The 16,915-nt window shown below is 46.1% G+C and overlaps 1 protein-coding gene across 13 annotated transcripts in view; it reads right to left on the reverse strand.

The window, feature by feature from the left end:
- Window positions 1-16,915, reverse strand: part of cacna1g (calcium channel, voltage-dependent, T type, alpha 1G subunit) — a 211,380-nt gene that overhangs the window by 91,303 nt on the left and 103,162 nt on the right. For all 13 annotated transcript variants that reach the window (XM_031844101.1, XM_031844104.1, XM_031844098.1 and 10 more), the window contains exons 6-10: window positions 7,648-7,804; window positions 4,519-4,813; window positions 3,904-3,996; window positions 2,869-3,769; window positions 1,716-2,104 (exon numbers count right to left, since the gene is read on the reverse strand). In XM_031844101.1, the coding sequence (XP_031699961.1) occupies window positions 1,716-2,104; window positions 2,869-3,769; window positions 3,904-3,996; window positions 4,519-4,813; window positions 7,648-7,804 (1,835 nt within the window). The remainder of the gene's footprint in view (window positions 1-1,715; window positions 2,105-2,868; window positions 3,770-3,903; window positions 3,997-4,518; window positions 4,814-7,647; window positions 7,805-16,915) is intronic.

The following is a 16,915-nucleotide window of genomic DNA, read 5'->3' on the forward strand; positions in this document are numbered from 1 at the left end:
TTAAGGTTAGGGTAAGAATATTAAGGTAAGCCAATCAGAGGCGGAGTCGGGCGGGTCACGCTATGCCATGGTAGGAAAAAAACAGTATAGCCACCAGGAGGGTTCTATGACATTATTCCGCATAATTATTAGCCATGCACTTCTGCTTGTTGCAGGAAGAGTGTGTATATTCAGAGCAATGAGCCTTTGGAACAATGGTCGTTTGTTTTCGGGATAACAGGCTGTCGGACAAATGGGCTTTTGGTCCAATGGGATATTTTTCGCACTATTGGGGTTTCTGGAATAATGGGCAGTCGGAACAATAGCCTGGCAGACGTAGTGAAGAACATTTGAGAAAAGCGGTTCATATCTTGTGTCCGGCATGTTGCTTGGTGTAGGTAACTAAAACCCTTGGCTGCGGTTGGATAATGATTTAAGTTTAATATTGAAGAAATCAATGTGTCAGGTCTTGAGCATTGACTTCTTCAATAGCTAATCAACATACAAATCTTCCCAAACTTTCACCAATTGATTTGAGTTCATGAAAACATGAATAATGTTACCTAATATAAAAAAAAATAATTTCAATATATTCCATGCAGTGATGTTACATAATCTAAAGGTAGTAATAAGAGTACTGGTTAAAGACTGTTTATAGGAAGTGGATGTAGTCATTGTGACGTCACCCATTGGTTTGTGGACTACGGTTTTGAAGCCTCACGTTCTGCATTTTGCTGGTCCCCATCTTGGTTTTTGGCCGACACCATCTTATTTTTTGCAACCAGAAATGACATAAGAGGGTGGAGCTACGTACATTTTAATGCTGATGAAGACTTTTGTAGGTGACCAAGTTGTTACAATTAATCTTCATGGACTAAAAACACACTGTGAAAGGGTTGAAGTTGTAAGACGAAAACACGGACAACTCCCGGAGCGAACAACGCTGTGGTAGCGACCTGTCAATCACAAGGTAGCCACGCCCTAAAGCATACCCTGCTTTATGGTCTGTTTTACTCGAAATGGGACTATAATTTACAAAATGAACATCATGCTGTATCGAAGAACACTTGGAACTAGAGATTGAGACCATAGACTAACAATGTCTACTGATGTAATTAATTAAGTGATAATTAGGGTCATTTTCTCATAGACTTCTATACAATCAGACTTCTTTTTACAAACAGAGGAATCGCCCCCTTCTGACCATTAGAAATAATGCCAGTTTAAGACACTTCGGCATTGGCTTCACTTTTCAGAGCCAGAGGTTGCTGCCTGCATGATACAGATTGCTTGTTAATATCAGGTGTAAATGGGGTCAATGAGAAAGACACCCAGGAGTAAAAAACTGCAGATTGAGAACAAACCACAGAAAGAAAATTCCTCACCCATTAAATCACCAATGTTCCTCTGTGTCTCTCTCACTCTCTGTATCCTCTGTCCCTCATATTCTCTCATTTCCGTTTTCTCTCTCACATGACTGTCAATATAAGCGAACGAGGCCAGAGGGAGACATCAGGAATTCCAGTTGGGCCTACAGGGCATTATGCAATCACACAGAATGACAAACATGTAATCTATAAATTAATCGAATACCTTCCTACAGTCTTACATTAGGTCTCATCTGTCAGCCTGTTATGCACGACTGTCCCACAATGTAGCACCATCCAGCCTCTTCACTCAACTCCACACCCTCACACTTCTCTTAAGGTGACAATCAGAAACACGCGTACACCGACCTGCTCATGGAACTCGATCCCCATGCTCAGAGTATTGATCAGAATGGCGATCATAATCCCTCGTCCGAAGTACTTGCTGTCCACGATCTTCCGGAACGTGTCGCACACGAGCCTCCAGAAGTGCACCACCTTCGCTACCGTTTTGCCCAGACTGCAGCGCTGCTTCTTGGGCTGCCGGCTGTCCCTCCTGTCCTTGTGGTGGAGGTCCTGGGTGAACTCGTATATGCCATCGCTGTCGGAGTCCCCGGGGGTCTCGTTGCCCTCTGACTCGTTGGCCAGGGCCTTGGCGCAGTAGGGGCAACTCTCGGGGTCCAATGTCATGGCGGCCGTGTCCATGGCACTGCTGGTGGTGCTGAGGTCACGAGCCGACAGCTGGCAGGAGAGCTGGGCTGCAGCCGAGTGAGAAAAAGGTCAGATGGAGAAACTGAGACGAAGAGAGGAGAGCTGCAGTGAAATCAGAGTGATTGATTGAGAAATAACATAAAATGAATTGCTTTAAACAAATTGTCAAGTCCGATGAAATAAATCTTGTTGTGAACAACAACCTTTTTGGAGTTGCGTGCGTGTCAGAGGGAGTGTTTGATAGTGATGGGCAGTGTGTGCTATGAGTAATGCCTTGTCTCTACAGGCGGTGCTGCAGCCAGTTGGGCTGGCTGCCAGCTTTTCAACTGTCTGTACAACCTGAACAGACCTGGCCTGACTTTTTTTGCTGAGCCCACTGCCGTTTCAGAACTTGGCCCGGGCCAGACAGGAGCTGGCTGTGAGCTTTGACATGAGGGATTAACATTTATTGACTCTGGACAGCGGTAAAGTTTGAGGCTCAATCACAACAAACCAATACCGTACTCCAAATGGTTGATTGCAGAAAAAAGAACACTTCCAGTGGTGTGTCCCTTGATTTGTTTCAACAGTGATATGGAAATTAAGCACAGATTCTGACTGAATGAGATACTCTTGTCATTTTCAAACGCAATTTTGCCTTCCAAGTTTTTTTTCCTAATGGGAATACTGAGCAAACACTCAGCTAAGCAAAACACAAAGGAATGCAGCTAATGGAGTTAATCAAACACTTCATGATTTTCAATCATGATCATGATTTTCAATGCAATGTATCTGTGACCACAGCCCTGTGAGTTTGCGGAGATTCGTCTACCTGCAGGAGCGCGCGTGTCCACCAGGCTCGATGGCCGTCTCTCCAGGGACATGGGTGGGATGTTCAGGTTGAAGCTGATGTTGGTCAGAGTGCTGGCAGCAGCACTCCCTCGTCTGGACTCCGCCAGGGCTCGAGCCTGCAGAGTGGGGTAGTTCTTGGGCCCTGGAGCCGCAAAAGGTACAGAGTTCCTCTTCATTGCCCGAGACATGGGAGATGGGGCGAGGGAGGAGGGGCCTGGTGTCGGCCCCAGGTTCGCGGGCGAGGGGCTGCAGCGGAGAGCTTCTGTGTGGAACACACTGCGAACTGAGGCATTGGCAGCTCCCTCAGAAAGTTTGGACAAAATGGCCAGGTTTGAGTCAGAGGTGGCTGCCGTCATCGAAGGCGGCACGGCTAATGCAAGCTGACCAGCGCTGGTGGTTGCCACGAGGGCCCCTCCGTTGTTGTTATGTGCACCAGCCTCAAAATCCCGACCCTCCAGACACCGCACGCCCCCTCCACCCCTTACGCTGCCATTACCCAGGTGGTAGTGGTGGTGGTGGTGGTGGTGGTGCGCCATATGATGAACCAACACAGATCCCTGTCTGGAGGACTTCCTCCTCCTTCTCTGGCTCCGCTGGGGCTCCGTGACCAGGGGCGAGGCGGCGATATTGAGCCCGGCGCGGCGAGCCAACATCCTGCAGATACGGGCCGCTTGTCTGGCCCCCTTGTTGACGACGTGAACCAGGTACTTGAGCAGTTCGTCGTAGCAGGAGCCCGGCTCGGAGAGGGAGGCCAGGGTGCTGGCGTTGGACAGGAAGCGCACCCGTTGCTCCTTCATCAGCTGACTCTCCCTCTGCTTGGTCTCCGAGAACTGCGTGGCGATGACCACCAGGCACAGGTTGATCATGAAGAATGAGCCAATCTGAGGACAAGGAGGGGTGGGAGCGACATTGTTATTCACACGCTCGCACGCGACTGACCCACTTGTTCAATCATCAGCGGACACACTGTCACACACAGCACACACAGCTGGTGGCCCCGTGAAGTGGCACTTACGATGATGAGTAGGATGAAGTAGATGAAGTTGTAGAAGGAGTGAGCATCCATCACAAAGTACATGATGTCTACCCAGCCCTCCAGAGTGATCACCTGAAGAGGAACACGGGCAGAGGACAGGAATATAGAGGGACAAGGAGAAGAAAAAAAGAAAACAGGGATCAGACAACCCAAACAAGGAGAAGGGAATAACAACAGGAACAAAAAGAGATTTACAGTCCGGAGTGTTCCAATACTCAGCAGAAGACTAATCACCAACATTTCTCTAGTTTGCTTTACCCCACAGCAGAGCACTTGTGGGGGAACTGATCTCCAATCTGGTTCTCGTCCTCCAAAGTTACCCCCCTCAGTTAAACGGGGATGAATGGACTCTCCAACCAGAAGGCTTTACAGATGATGTGAAGGTAGCAAGCAAATGGTGTGGGAGAAAAGTGGTGTGTCTGTGGTGACCTGCTAATCCTGTAAGCGCTATTTCTCTGATACGCCAGCCACAATTACCCTCATACCTCTTTGTCTCCATCTTGTTTAATAGGCTTGGAAGTCAGCCAGATGCTACTTACTGTATGTGCCTCATGGCAAAATCCTTTTCCGTTTGTGTGTGAACGGCCGTTTTACCTGAAAGATGGCAATCCACGCGTAGCAGATGTTGTCGAAGTTGATGGCTCCCTTGAAGGGGTTGACCAGACCGGCAGTGCAGTTGTTGTAGTACTGGTTCCAGTTGACGCAGGTGGTGTTGTCGGTGCTGTTGTAAAACTCCGAGCCCAGGGTGCACTGCAGGCCTCCCTCCTCGTACACCTTGGGCATCGAGCTGCAGTCCCTCATGCCGTTGTCTCCGGGCTCGGAGCAGATGAAGGGGTTCTCGTCGTCGTTTTTGGTGTGGTAGTACTTCTCCAGCCCCACAGAGAGAGGGCTTCGGGGAAAGAAACAGAGAGAACATTGCAGGAGTTAGCCTACGCCGGCTCTCGTGAGTAGACAAATGTAGAGAGAGGTGCACTTAAAGTTGGAAGTAGATTGGTGTTTTTAAGTATTACTGGCATCTGTATTAAAGGTCGTTCTTTCTGGTGTCAAAAAATGACCCTTTTGGTCTCTTCACCCAACTTTTGGTACATTTAATATGAAGTATAATAAAGTATTTTAAGTAAAGAAGAGTCAGAAAACTGGGCCCGAATGAGCAAGGGGGTCTTTCATTGCTTCTCCATTTCGATGAATAAGCAGAAGAATATGTTATTTCTTCATTCAAAAGTTATATAATCTTGTTTTAAGTATCGCCTAACAACTTCAATAAGGTCTAAAAAGATACCCTTGGGTCAGGCACTCCCGACAAACAGAGAGAAAAAAGTTTGTATAATATATTAAAATGACTTGATCAACAACAGTAATGACAGAGAATTCTTCTTTCATCAAAACAAATGTAGCGATAGTTAAAAACTGTGACGCCACAAAACATCTAGTCACAAGGATAGCAAAGCATTAAAAGCTAAATCACATGTCAAACATTTGTTCTTCACCTGGGTTTCACCCCAGAACATTTACAAAAGGAGAATGACATGTCTGTCCTCGGGGAACCATCTTTGATCAACCGTAACAACACTTTTGCTGCCAAGTCGAAGGCAGTTGAAGAATGAAGCGGCGATTCTGCCTTTGGATTTTTGGCATTCACTGGGTGGAATTTAAAGTGGATCAACTTTAAAGCCCTAAAGTCTACAGGTTTTAATCCCATGTAAATCCTCCAGCAGCTGATTTTTTACTGATTTCCAGTCCCTTCCAACAGAAAGGAGGAACTAATCAACGAAGCCAGCTGTAATTGTGTTGACAAACCTGGGGGCTGAACAGCTGGGGAGACCCCCGCGCGGTTGCATTGTGTGAGACGAGCAAAAACGTTTGTTCGCCTGCCTGCTTTTCCCACCTCTTGGCATATCTGTTACAGAGCCCTCCTCTGCCTGGAATAACTGGTGTGTGTGTGTGTGTGTGTGTGTCTGGTGATTGTGTGATAATCACCAGATTATCACACCTGTCTGTAAACACACATTCCGCTGCTCGGCGGCATTTATTAATTGCATAGTAGCCCTCGAACACTTGGAGGGACCAGACCAGACCCCACTACAGGACCACGGCGATGTGATTACAAGATAAATTGAAAGCAGGCGTGAACAAAGATTTGTTTTTGACTTTGGACATAGAGCCAGACTATTACGCCATCCATCTGATGCTGAAATACAGACCTTTCTGATGCAGACGAGAAAAATTGATGATGATGACAAAAAAAATAAAACATTCTGCCAGCTCACCAAAGCCATTATGCATGGTCTTAAATTACAGCTGTGAGGAGTCATAAATCCTACAAAGAGTAATGAAGGATGACGCTGGGAACATGAATAAGTCACGGGTGCCCATGTTCCACATACCGTGATCTTTCTCATTATTCCGGAGCTCGTGGCTCTCCCATTCATCATTATGATGAGACTGTATGGTCACTAACCTCGCCGACTTTTGCGCGTGACCCAGTTTAATGTGCCGGGTCAAGGTTTCGTCTACAGTGTTAGCTTGGCCTCCAGAAGACCTGTTTGCAATCTCATCTGTGTTGCTTAGCTCAGCTATAATAGGACAATCATGAATAAATAAATATATCCAATAATCTTGTGCATCTTTGGAATATATAAGAATTGGATAAATATGGGTTTTTAAATTGTAAATGTATAACTGAATATATAGCCACATTTTCAATATCTTCCTTTGACCAGTTAAAAGGATAATTTAGGTATATTACGACTTTGGTCTTCTTTTCGCAGGGTGGTCATAATTTCAAATGGTTATCATGTAAATCTAAACACCCAAGTTATAGCTAAACCTATTGATATAATAGCCATGCAAAAGACAGCGTTGCTCAAGCCTCCCTGAATAAATAAATGTAAAATGGAAGTATATTCAAAATTCTACAAAGAAGGGTTTGACTGGTAAGTTATCAAATCTAATTATAAATGTATAATAATTAGTGGAGGAAGAAGTGAGTAGCAATATTACACCATAAAATAAGTAATCAAGACGAACGAATCATTCACACCCATTTACGCACCGATGCCACAACCCGCGGGAGCAATTTGGGGTTAAGTGTCTTGCCCAAGGACACATCGACATGGACTAGGGGAGTTGGGGGTCGAACTGCCGATCTTCTAATTGAATGCCGACCCGCTCGTACCACTGAGCCACAGTCGCCCCCAATGGATAACGGGGGAGACCAGAACGGTTGCCCTTGCGGATGGTTCTGGTCTCCCCGTCGTCCATTAATTCCTGATAATGGACACCTCAAAGGGCATTATCCCGCTCATACCACGATCATTTGCCAAAGAAAAAAAGATATTTCTAGTCCGCTCAGCTCATAGAAGCCTTTAGGCTCAGCTACCAGCTAGAAAGCTAACATTATGCTTGCAAGATTCAAAGTCGATAACATTGTTGACAAAGAGAAGCTAGCTATCCAGCCTGAAGGACCACACTGGATGTGCCACTTAATGTTGTTGATTGATGTTGACGATCATCTGTTTCGAAACACTTATCTGAATAGAAACTAGCAGCTACAGCTTTACAAGTACAGTATTTGAGCCAACACTGTCTATCATATTGGACATTCATAACAGTTCCGCCAACCCAGTAGCAGTGTTGATCCTGCAGTCGACATTAAACTGAGCGTAGCAGTTGCGAGCACCGAAAACGGGCAAAAAACCCTACGTGCTGTGGCTCGTAACTCACAAGGAGAAGTTGCCGAGGAAGCAGCGGTTTCTGAGCAGGCCGGCCCACAGCTGGACGCCCACGATGCCGAAGATGAAGAAGACGAAGAAGCAGAGCAGCAGCACGTTGCCCAGCATGGGCAGGGTGTCCAGCAGCAGGGTCACCAGGATACGCATACCTGAGGAGGAGAGACAGGGGGGCGGGGTCAGACAGGTCAAGCAGCACACAAGTTGTTCACCAGGACGCACGCAGTGGACGTGCACTTGTGTGGATCGGGTGTTTTGTTGCTGTTTAGTTTAAAAGAACTCTTTCACATCAAGTGGCAGCTGATATGAGTACTGGGTAGTTTACTTCATAGAGCGGTCGATGTGAGCACCGATCCAAGTACCTCTCAATTTATAGCCGTTCAAGTCTTTATTCATTTGATCAAATTATACACTAGCCAGTGGATGCTAGAACACTTTTTTTCCAGTCAAATAATAATGATACATGGTAGAAATAGTCCCCTATTACACATCACAGTCAAGTGAATTTAATTTCCGCCTCCCTGTGTTTTATGTTAGTTAAACAGCTTAATGAAGGACTGTCAAGACAGTCTCGTTCATTGTGGCAGATGAAGAGCAGTGTTGCGGGTTACTCGTAAACCATATGAGGTCCGGCTCTTCACAAGCAGAAGTGATTCACCGTATCAATTTGTCAGGAGGAGGTTTCTTGCCGTCGGGAGGTTTCTTAGGAAGATATGACGATCAAAGATAAAAGAGTGGGACTGAAATTGATGCTACGTGGTGAGTCACTGCTATTCTACAGATTTAAAAAGGCCTGTCAGTCATGGTCCACTGTCATATACATACATACCACATGTCACTGGTGTATACCAATCCTTGTTGATATTTGCCACTGTTTAGGTGTCATGTGCCGATTCATAGTGCTATGCTATGCCACAAAGTTGTAGTTCTCCCTTGTTTAAAGTTGGCGCCTATATTACCCCAAAATTTCACCACCGACCACCATAGCCTCAGCTGGTTGTGGCTATTGTAGACCTGAACCGTTAGCCTCGAGCATAAATGAGGAGCAGGCTACAGAGATTTAATAAGCTCACTTCTTTCGAACCCAACCGAGTGACATCACTGGAGGTGATTTATCGAATTTCACACAGAGACCCCCCCCCTGTCAGTTTTTTCACATATACAGTAGAACTCCCCACACCTGTTAACTGACTTTAACTGTGCATATGTCCATCACCGCTGCTTTAATAGCAACCACTAAAGTACGGCATTCTTTACATCACATGACAATTCACCTTCCAGTGTAATGTTATGGTGACAGCTAGAGGTACATGCTACATGGTAGTGCTTATGAGCAAGGCACTGAGACCCAAAGACGCTCCATTAGTAACTAGAAGCATTCATTGCATTGTGTCAGCTGTAGGTGTGACTGTGTGTCACTGCGTAGATATGAAGCCGGCCATTGCTCACCGACATCCTTGTTTGGATGAATAAAGCTTTCAACTACATTCGGACGACACGACAAGAGTCCTGAGTCAAACGGAAGTACAGAAATTTGTTAGCAGTCTGTGACTGTGTCAGCAGTACACCTACAGTTTGCTCTGAATTAATACCACACTGAAAGACCTGCTTTTTTCCGCCTTTCATACAGTACATCCCTGATTCTGTCAGCTCTGGACAGTGTTCCCTCAAGTTTCTGACAACACACAAACACACACTTCCTGCTGCCCACGCACTCCCTCTGCTAAATTTGGCTGTGTCCCTCTGCGGTTGCAGCTCAGAATTTGCTCTTATTTTCATGCACTGATTTTCTTCCATCCTTCCATCCATCTATCCACTGGTGTTGTTGCCACTGTGTTATCTCTCTTTCTTTGTCCTTTGTCTCTCTTTCTCTCACCGTCCTTGCAGGCTACCCTCTCGGCAGTAACCCTGCGAGTCAGGCGTCAATAATGAGGATCATTGCTTCTGATCAGGGTTTTTTTGGGGAATTGGAGAGGCCGGGACAGTCCCTATAGGAGCGACGGCTTTGCTCCTCTGCTGGGCTGACAGCCACCGAGGACAAACACAGGAGACGGAGGGAAGGACACAGAGAAAGTGACAGAGCCAAACAGAGAGGGCGGAAAGGAAAGGGGGAGACTTTTGAGCCATACCCCTTGAAGTCAATAATGTAAATGTTATGCTAATGCTTGCATGAATGTATTTGCAGGGCATGTTGATGAAAAATTCAAATAATTCCTTCCATGTTCCAACACCTTTCAACTAAACTGTGCCATCTGGGAGTGACACACCAAACTGCATGAGGAACCTTTCCTATTTGTAGATTGTGATTCCATATGGGTACACACAGAGACATTTGGTGTTGACAGATGTATGGAAAACAAGGAGGATTTTTCGCAGATTCGCCGAGATGCGGAGAACAAATGAGAAGGAGACAGCCGGGAGATGCAGGGAGGAGTGGAGCAAAAGGTACTACTACTGAAGGATCGGAGAGAATGAGTGACAGCGAGGAGCGGCTGCGGGACACGGTGGCGTGTTTGGATCGTCGTGCTTTCACAGCACCGCTCTGTCGAAAGGGAACGATCTGGATACGAGAAGGTGGCAGCAGTGAGGACGCAGAAACTCTTGAAAGACACCCAGCACTGTTTTCGAGTTATTTCAATTCAATAATAGCCGGTGAATAACGGCCACATTATGCACCGGATACTCAATTACCAGCATAACAAACAGCGTATACAATCAGTGTGAGATGAGAGTCATGAAGAAAATACATCTCGTAACGCAACTGTGAAAAAAGGTTATGAAATGCTGTGCTACGGCTCTGTTTATAAGGGAAACATCATGCCATGATTCAAGAGAAGCAAAAGGATTATATGTAAAAACCCTGTGTCAGTGTCTGTAGCCATTTGTTGCCACTTGCTCTTTGTTGGACATTTGTTCAACATAATTGCCCCGAACTCACAGAGAGAGAGATGCATTCAGCCACCGTCACGGAGGTTTGGCGGCTCATGCACAGGCAGACCGGACTCGCTTCCCACAAGAGCAACTTCCTCTCTATCTCTCACTCTAGAGCGTTAATGAGCAGCGCAAGCACACACACACACACACACACGTGCGCGCATACACACAGAGCACGCATTAAGCAGCAGCTCCTTTCGAGTGATTGCCCTCATAGTGTAATGTGCTGAGTAGTTAGGATGCTGCTTAGCAAGCGGCAGCGGCTGGGATTAGTGTCCGCAGCGGGCAGAGGCGCGCTAACCGGCTCCATGCGCCGCGATCCAGAGCGGAGATACATCCCGCGTAAAAACGAGGGTTTAATAATTGAACCGCAACCCACATCTGACAGCTGCACTGCTCTTTCCCTGCATATTCTCTCATTTGTCGCACAAAGGGGTTTCGAGAATCCTCTGAATCTCTGATGCGAAAAATATCAATGTCACAATATATGTCTGAAATTTTAGGGACAGTGTATAAATCTTAAAGGAGCAGTGAGGTGATGTAAAAATGCGAAAGGCTTTCCCGTTTGGTTTGTCTGTTCTGGGCTAATGTAGAAACATTGGCGGTGTAACTCGGCTAATGTGTTAAGCTAATGGAAAACGGTTCTTTGTTTCAAGAAGAAGCCGGGAGTCGCGCTGCGTAGTGAAATTCTGTACGGAGGAGGATGGGGTGGATGACTGTTGTGTCCCGAGTTAGTATGTTATGTCGAATATGCTATGGTAGTTATGTAACAAACTACCAATAAGCACTTCTGCAAAACCACACTGTATGTTATGCAAAAAGAGGGGGACTTATAGAACAGTTTAGTGAGAATGAATTCACGCTGCTGAAAACTCAGTGATTGAAAACAAAATGTGGATTTTACTTATTTAAAGTTATGTTTATGATCAGTTTTTCTTAGCAAAACACACCGCATGTATCTTCAAGGCCGACGAGTGTGTTGAATGTATTCTCCTTTTAGATCCTTCGACAGCTAATGTTCTGGTGACCACAAGAAAAGCAACCTCCTCTTCCATTTCGATTTTACATATGGCTTTTATATGCACAGAACAAGTCAGCTCTTGATTTTCAGTAATGAGAGCGATGGCAGTTAGGGAACCAAAAGGTATATGGGCGTAAAGTATTTGTGGCAAAAGTTAGTTTTTCCAAGACTGGTGATATAAACCAAGGCCTCAAACAATACACCAACTGGACGGGAGCCACATATGAGGACGACTCGTCATTCAGCGACGCAGGCGAACATGAATATCATAGCGAGCACCTCTGTTTATCTTCCAGATAAGCGAATCAATCCTCTCCCGACCTGAATGGCGTGCTCATTCCAAGCGATCGACATTTCATCTTCAATAACAATCATCTCCTCCGCCTGTGCGCCCTCTCCAACCTCGCTGTGGGCGGCCGCTCTGGGTGTGATCGGGGGAGCCATCTGTTCTGCAGGCAGATTAGGTCTGCTGCCTCTGCTCACCTGTCCAGGTCCAGCTCCGGCCCAGCCAGCATTGTAATCTGTGCCCCGTGAACTAATGGGCTTTCTGGGTCAAGGGGGTGGGGGGGGGGGCAGTGTACACCTGCGTCTCTTCTCATTTGCTCCGACCGGATGGTGACCAGATCCGTGTCGGCGGCTCCAGACGGAGACGACTAGACGTCTCCGAAGTGGAGAGCGAGCCACTTGCATGAGCGAGCCATGTGACCCACGAAGAGAGGAGCACATGCAGAGAAATGAGAACTGATGGAGAGAAAAGAGGACGCAGAGCACTTCTGAACTCTGCTGGTTGAGTGAGTTAACTTGTTTTTGTGCACACCAACTAGTACAAAATCACAGTTTCTGATCTCAGTGATTATGTGCCCTCTGTTTTAGCTCATTTCTACAAATGGAATTGGATATAACAATTTCTCTCACCTGTCACCTGTCTCACCACACCTGACCATGTGTGGTGTCACCTGACCAAACCCTTAGAGATAGAATGGTATCCTTCAGGGCAAACCCATTTCATACATTACAGAAACGCTACAGTACCTTAACCCTATCGTCTGTGATGGTTTTCATCTTTGTTTTTCTTGGTTCTACTTTGGCCACCCAACTCAAGTCCAAGTCGCTTTAGCCTCTCAACGTATCCTCATTCGACTGGTTGTATTATATCTTGAGGAAAAGTCATTTTGGTATTTGTCATGCATTTTCCTAAGAATGTCGCGCAATATGAAGGACCAGTGCGTCTGCGCAAGCCCTTTGTGGAGCTTCTGTTTTCACACGGGACCAGGGCAGCAGCCTCCCGGGTGAAAGCCCTTTGTTCATTGTGTAAAGACGTGCATGTTGGATAAATACCGACCTTCTTGTTTGTGCGGACATATGAAGAATTTGGTCTGTGTATGCATTACTAAAAGGATCCCTCATTTTTGTTCCCGCAACATCCCGCTTGGACTAAATCATTCACTCAAAAGAATGATCATTTATGCCTTATACCTTCGCGCATCAAGACGCTCAAAAGCGGCACTTACACAACAGCTTAATCTCTTTGACAAATCACAGCTGTGTTGGGGAGATGGTTGCGCACCTGACAGGCTATCTGGGAATACCGTACCACAGCATGACTCCAAGTGATCAAAGAGCTTGAATTTCCAGCTTTAAGAGTCTGAAGCAAAACCCTGAGCTGAAAATGAATTTGGACTGAAAATAAAAGTAAAACAGAAATCTTTTCTCTTTTTAAGCAACAGAATATCACTTGCATGCCGAGGGCTATCCGACTAACAAGATATTTTGTCTTCGGCACCGAACAGATTGACAGAGAAGAGCAAGGATTACACTGTGACATTCTTCGCTTCTGGCGGACCGCTTCTTCCTCTGAACTCCTTCTAACCTTATCAGTCTCTTATTTCCTCAGCTCCACTCACAAACAACCCGTCCCCCTGACTCCAGTGGGCTCTCTCTCTCGGCCTCACATCGCAATACAAGAGCAGAAGTCAAGGAGTACCTTCTAGACCTTCGGAAGGGACAGACGCTAGGATGCTCTTGCCAGCTCTTTAATTGCAGTAATGAGGCTCGGCAAACAATATGAAGTAGGAGGAGGAGGGCATGAGCATGCGAGGAGCTGCGAGGTCGATGATGTTGTATTGTTGTTGCCTTTAGGGCTCATCTGGGTGGAAGTGCAAGAACCAGGCGCTGGTCTAACGAAGCGTGCAGAACAGGATGAAGCACTTTGTTCTGCTGATGCGTGAAAACAACGGCACACGTGTGCATGCGTCGGAGGTCCGCGTGCATGAAAGAGTGTGAGGAAGATGCGAGTGTGAGCGCTGCCTGTGCGTGTGCCAGTTTGATAATGCGTTGGGGAAAGGGCACATGCGGTCGCTCGCCAATGAAGAAGTGTGCAAAGGCTATTCTGGTCCCAGTCTCATGAGGACGGAGACGTGTCTGAGTGTGTGTGTGTGTGTAAGGGTTTGTGTCCTGCGATAATCACCAATTGACTGCTGCCTCCGGCTTATCAATCAACGCTGCCTCGCTCAAATGTGGCTTACCGAGTTTCATCAAAACTCATCAACTCTGAGATGGTGAGCATGTTAATGAGGCATCCCCAGGCCGGCAAGAAACACAACGGAAATTCGCCTCCACCCTGACGCAGTGTATTCTCCTTCTTCAAATGGTTGCCAACAACTCATTGCCTCTTTTAAAGGGGTAATTCACGGATTATTGTGGGGAACTCACAGATAGAGTTCTGCTACTTGTACCAATCTGTTTGTTGCGTTTTCTCAAAGTCCAGTGGGAGGAAGGACAGACAAAGACATTGATGCCAATGGGTTGCATTTTCCTGGTAAGCAGTAGTGTTGGTTAAAATGACAACAAATAGTACAACTTTGTGTCTTGGTTCAGGTTTGGATCTCAAATTTGGCACAATGCAAAGAGTATGTTTTTATTAGACGCTTCCTGCCCGGTAAATGTCCCTCAGTCTCAATGGCCGCTGCTGTTCCATATTTTTGTATGTGTTGGTGGGGCAAGCTTTCTGTTGTGAAGCCTCCGAAACAAAGCCGAGATATCTGATGTTTGATGACATCATCGGGGATTGTTCTCCTGGAACTCTCACCTAAACTGACAGTATGTGTAAAAATGTTGGTTCCTGTTTAACTCCAGCTGGTCTTGGCATTGAGGACTTGTTGATAACAAGGGAGGGGCAAATACATGAACCAAAGCCAGCAGGAAAATAATGACTGCAGCTGGCTGGCATGGCCACCAAACCAGACGCTTTGAAATGTGAACCACAGTCATCCTATTCCCAAATTATGTTTGATAAATGTGTCACTTTAGCCTGAGGATTAAAAATAGTTATTTTCTTTCTCTGTGCATAACAATGACACCTTTACTCCTATGACCAGAAAACAGAAAAATTGCATTTCAGCAATCTTAAATCAGTATTCTCCGATTAACTGCCTTGAGACCTGAAAGTAAAACCCATTACTATAAAGCAGCTCCCCTCTTCTATTTGCATATTGCAGCAGCAGAATCAAGGTTAGGAAAGTGGCATTTGCTGACAATAGATTCTAAATGTTAAAGTGAGCAGTTCATTTAATACTCACTAGAAGCACACTTTGCTTTGAAAGAGAGGAAAAAAAGTAGCGATTTGGGTTCATCAATATTTCAGCAAATCTAGAATTAGAATTTCTCTTCCGTCTTTGCTGATTTCATGGAATACATATACTTATTCCACTACAACCTCGCTATAGCACCATATATGTTTCCACGCCATGAGCACATTATTCCTTTCTTACAGAGAGGGGGATCCTCCTCTGTTACTCAGGAAAACACACTGCACCCATACAGAGGTAAGCCACAAATGATCATATCTCCCTTGATGCAGGCAATGACAGGCCCGGTACAAGGTCCCTGTGGGCCGGTTCTGGACGTGAGGGTAATAGACAATCAGGTGGCAGACGGTGGGAGGTGATGCGGTGGAGACACAGCCGGAGATTTTTGGCTTCGTTGGCAGTCGGTGGATGAAGTCTGCGAATTGTATCCGTCACTTCCACCAGCAGGAGTTCCGTGTTAGCCAAATCAATCAATGCCAGAGCCCAGTCCAGGAATGATGTGTTCGTAAATACAAGTCTGAGGGTGTGTGTGTGTGTGTGTGTGTGTGTGTTTTAAGATGAGCTCCAGCCTTCAGTTCCAATACAGACAGAGAGAGGCTGTGAAAAGAGCGGTGCGGAGGCGAGGCGGAGGGATGTGAGCACCAACAGTTCAAACAACCGCTGATCCAGGTTCAGACGGGCTCTCATTCTGGGCAGCGGCGCACAAATAACAACAAGGAAGTCGACTGAAGAGGCTGGAGGTGGAAAGTTCTGACCGACGGATTGAGGGAACCAAGCCGAGGTCTAAACGCACACTGATCTGCGCTAACTGAGCGTCAGCTGCGTCTGCGTCTTTGGCCACCTATCAGCCTGGCATTAATATGCACCTCGTATCTGGACTCTGTCGGGTTATGATTTACTGGACTACTCTTACACTCAACGATTAAATACAGCTACATAAATACCACACGATGACAACGCATTACTCTTGTCCTCAGCAAAACGGAGATTAATACACACCGCGTCTCCTATTATGGGATTTATGATGTTCAAAATGGACAGCTCCCCTGCTACAGTAAGATCCTTTCCGGGCAGTTAATCTATCCATGCTGATGACAGCTTGTTTGTGCGCTTTCGAGTGGCCGGTGAAGTATATTCTGATTTACATAGATTACATAGATTTTGGACGCTCACTGTGTCACGGTAATTACCGCTCGTGTGCCAAGTTGCTCTCTGTGAACCAGTGGAGTGTCCAGCTGCTCTACACCTGAGCCTCGCACACTTCCTAATCACTTGAAACACATTAGCACTGATGCTAAAGCATATGGTGGCCGCTAGAACCTATTATATGATTTCGCTGATCACCTGACCACTCATTTAGCACCACAAGTAGCAGAATATTTCCACTTGTCGAGCACTGACTACACTCATTAACAGAGTCAATGCCATACTATGAGGTTAATGCTTAAATAGCATGCTACCATGCTAAAAGTTAGCCTGCCGTTATGCTTTTAGTCTTGTTATATTTGCAACGGGATTACACAGGTTCCCTTTTTTTTAGTCTTAGTACAGTAAATGTATAGTTATTATTAATTCCTCCTGTCCACGCTGACTGTGAAGTGATCCCTGTTTAGCGCCACTCCTTGTCCAGTGGAATGATGCGACACACACAAGTGCATATGACAATTGTTTTAAGAAAGATTTGGAAAGATCTGAACCTCTCCTTTGATGAACTCTGTGAG

The sequence above is a fragment of the Anarrhichthys ocellatus genome, unplaced genomic scaffold, assembly GCF_004355925.1.
Source record: "Anarrhichthys ocellatus isolate YVR2014 unplaced genomic scaffold, GSC_Weel_1.0 scaffold4, whole genome shotgun sequence".
Taxonomy (NCBI): Eukaryota; Metazoa; Chordata; class Actinopteri; order Perciformes; family Anarhichadidae; genus Anarrhichthys; species Anarrhichthys ocellatus.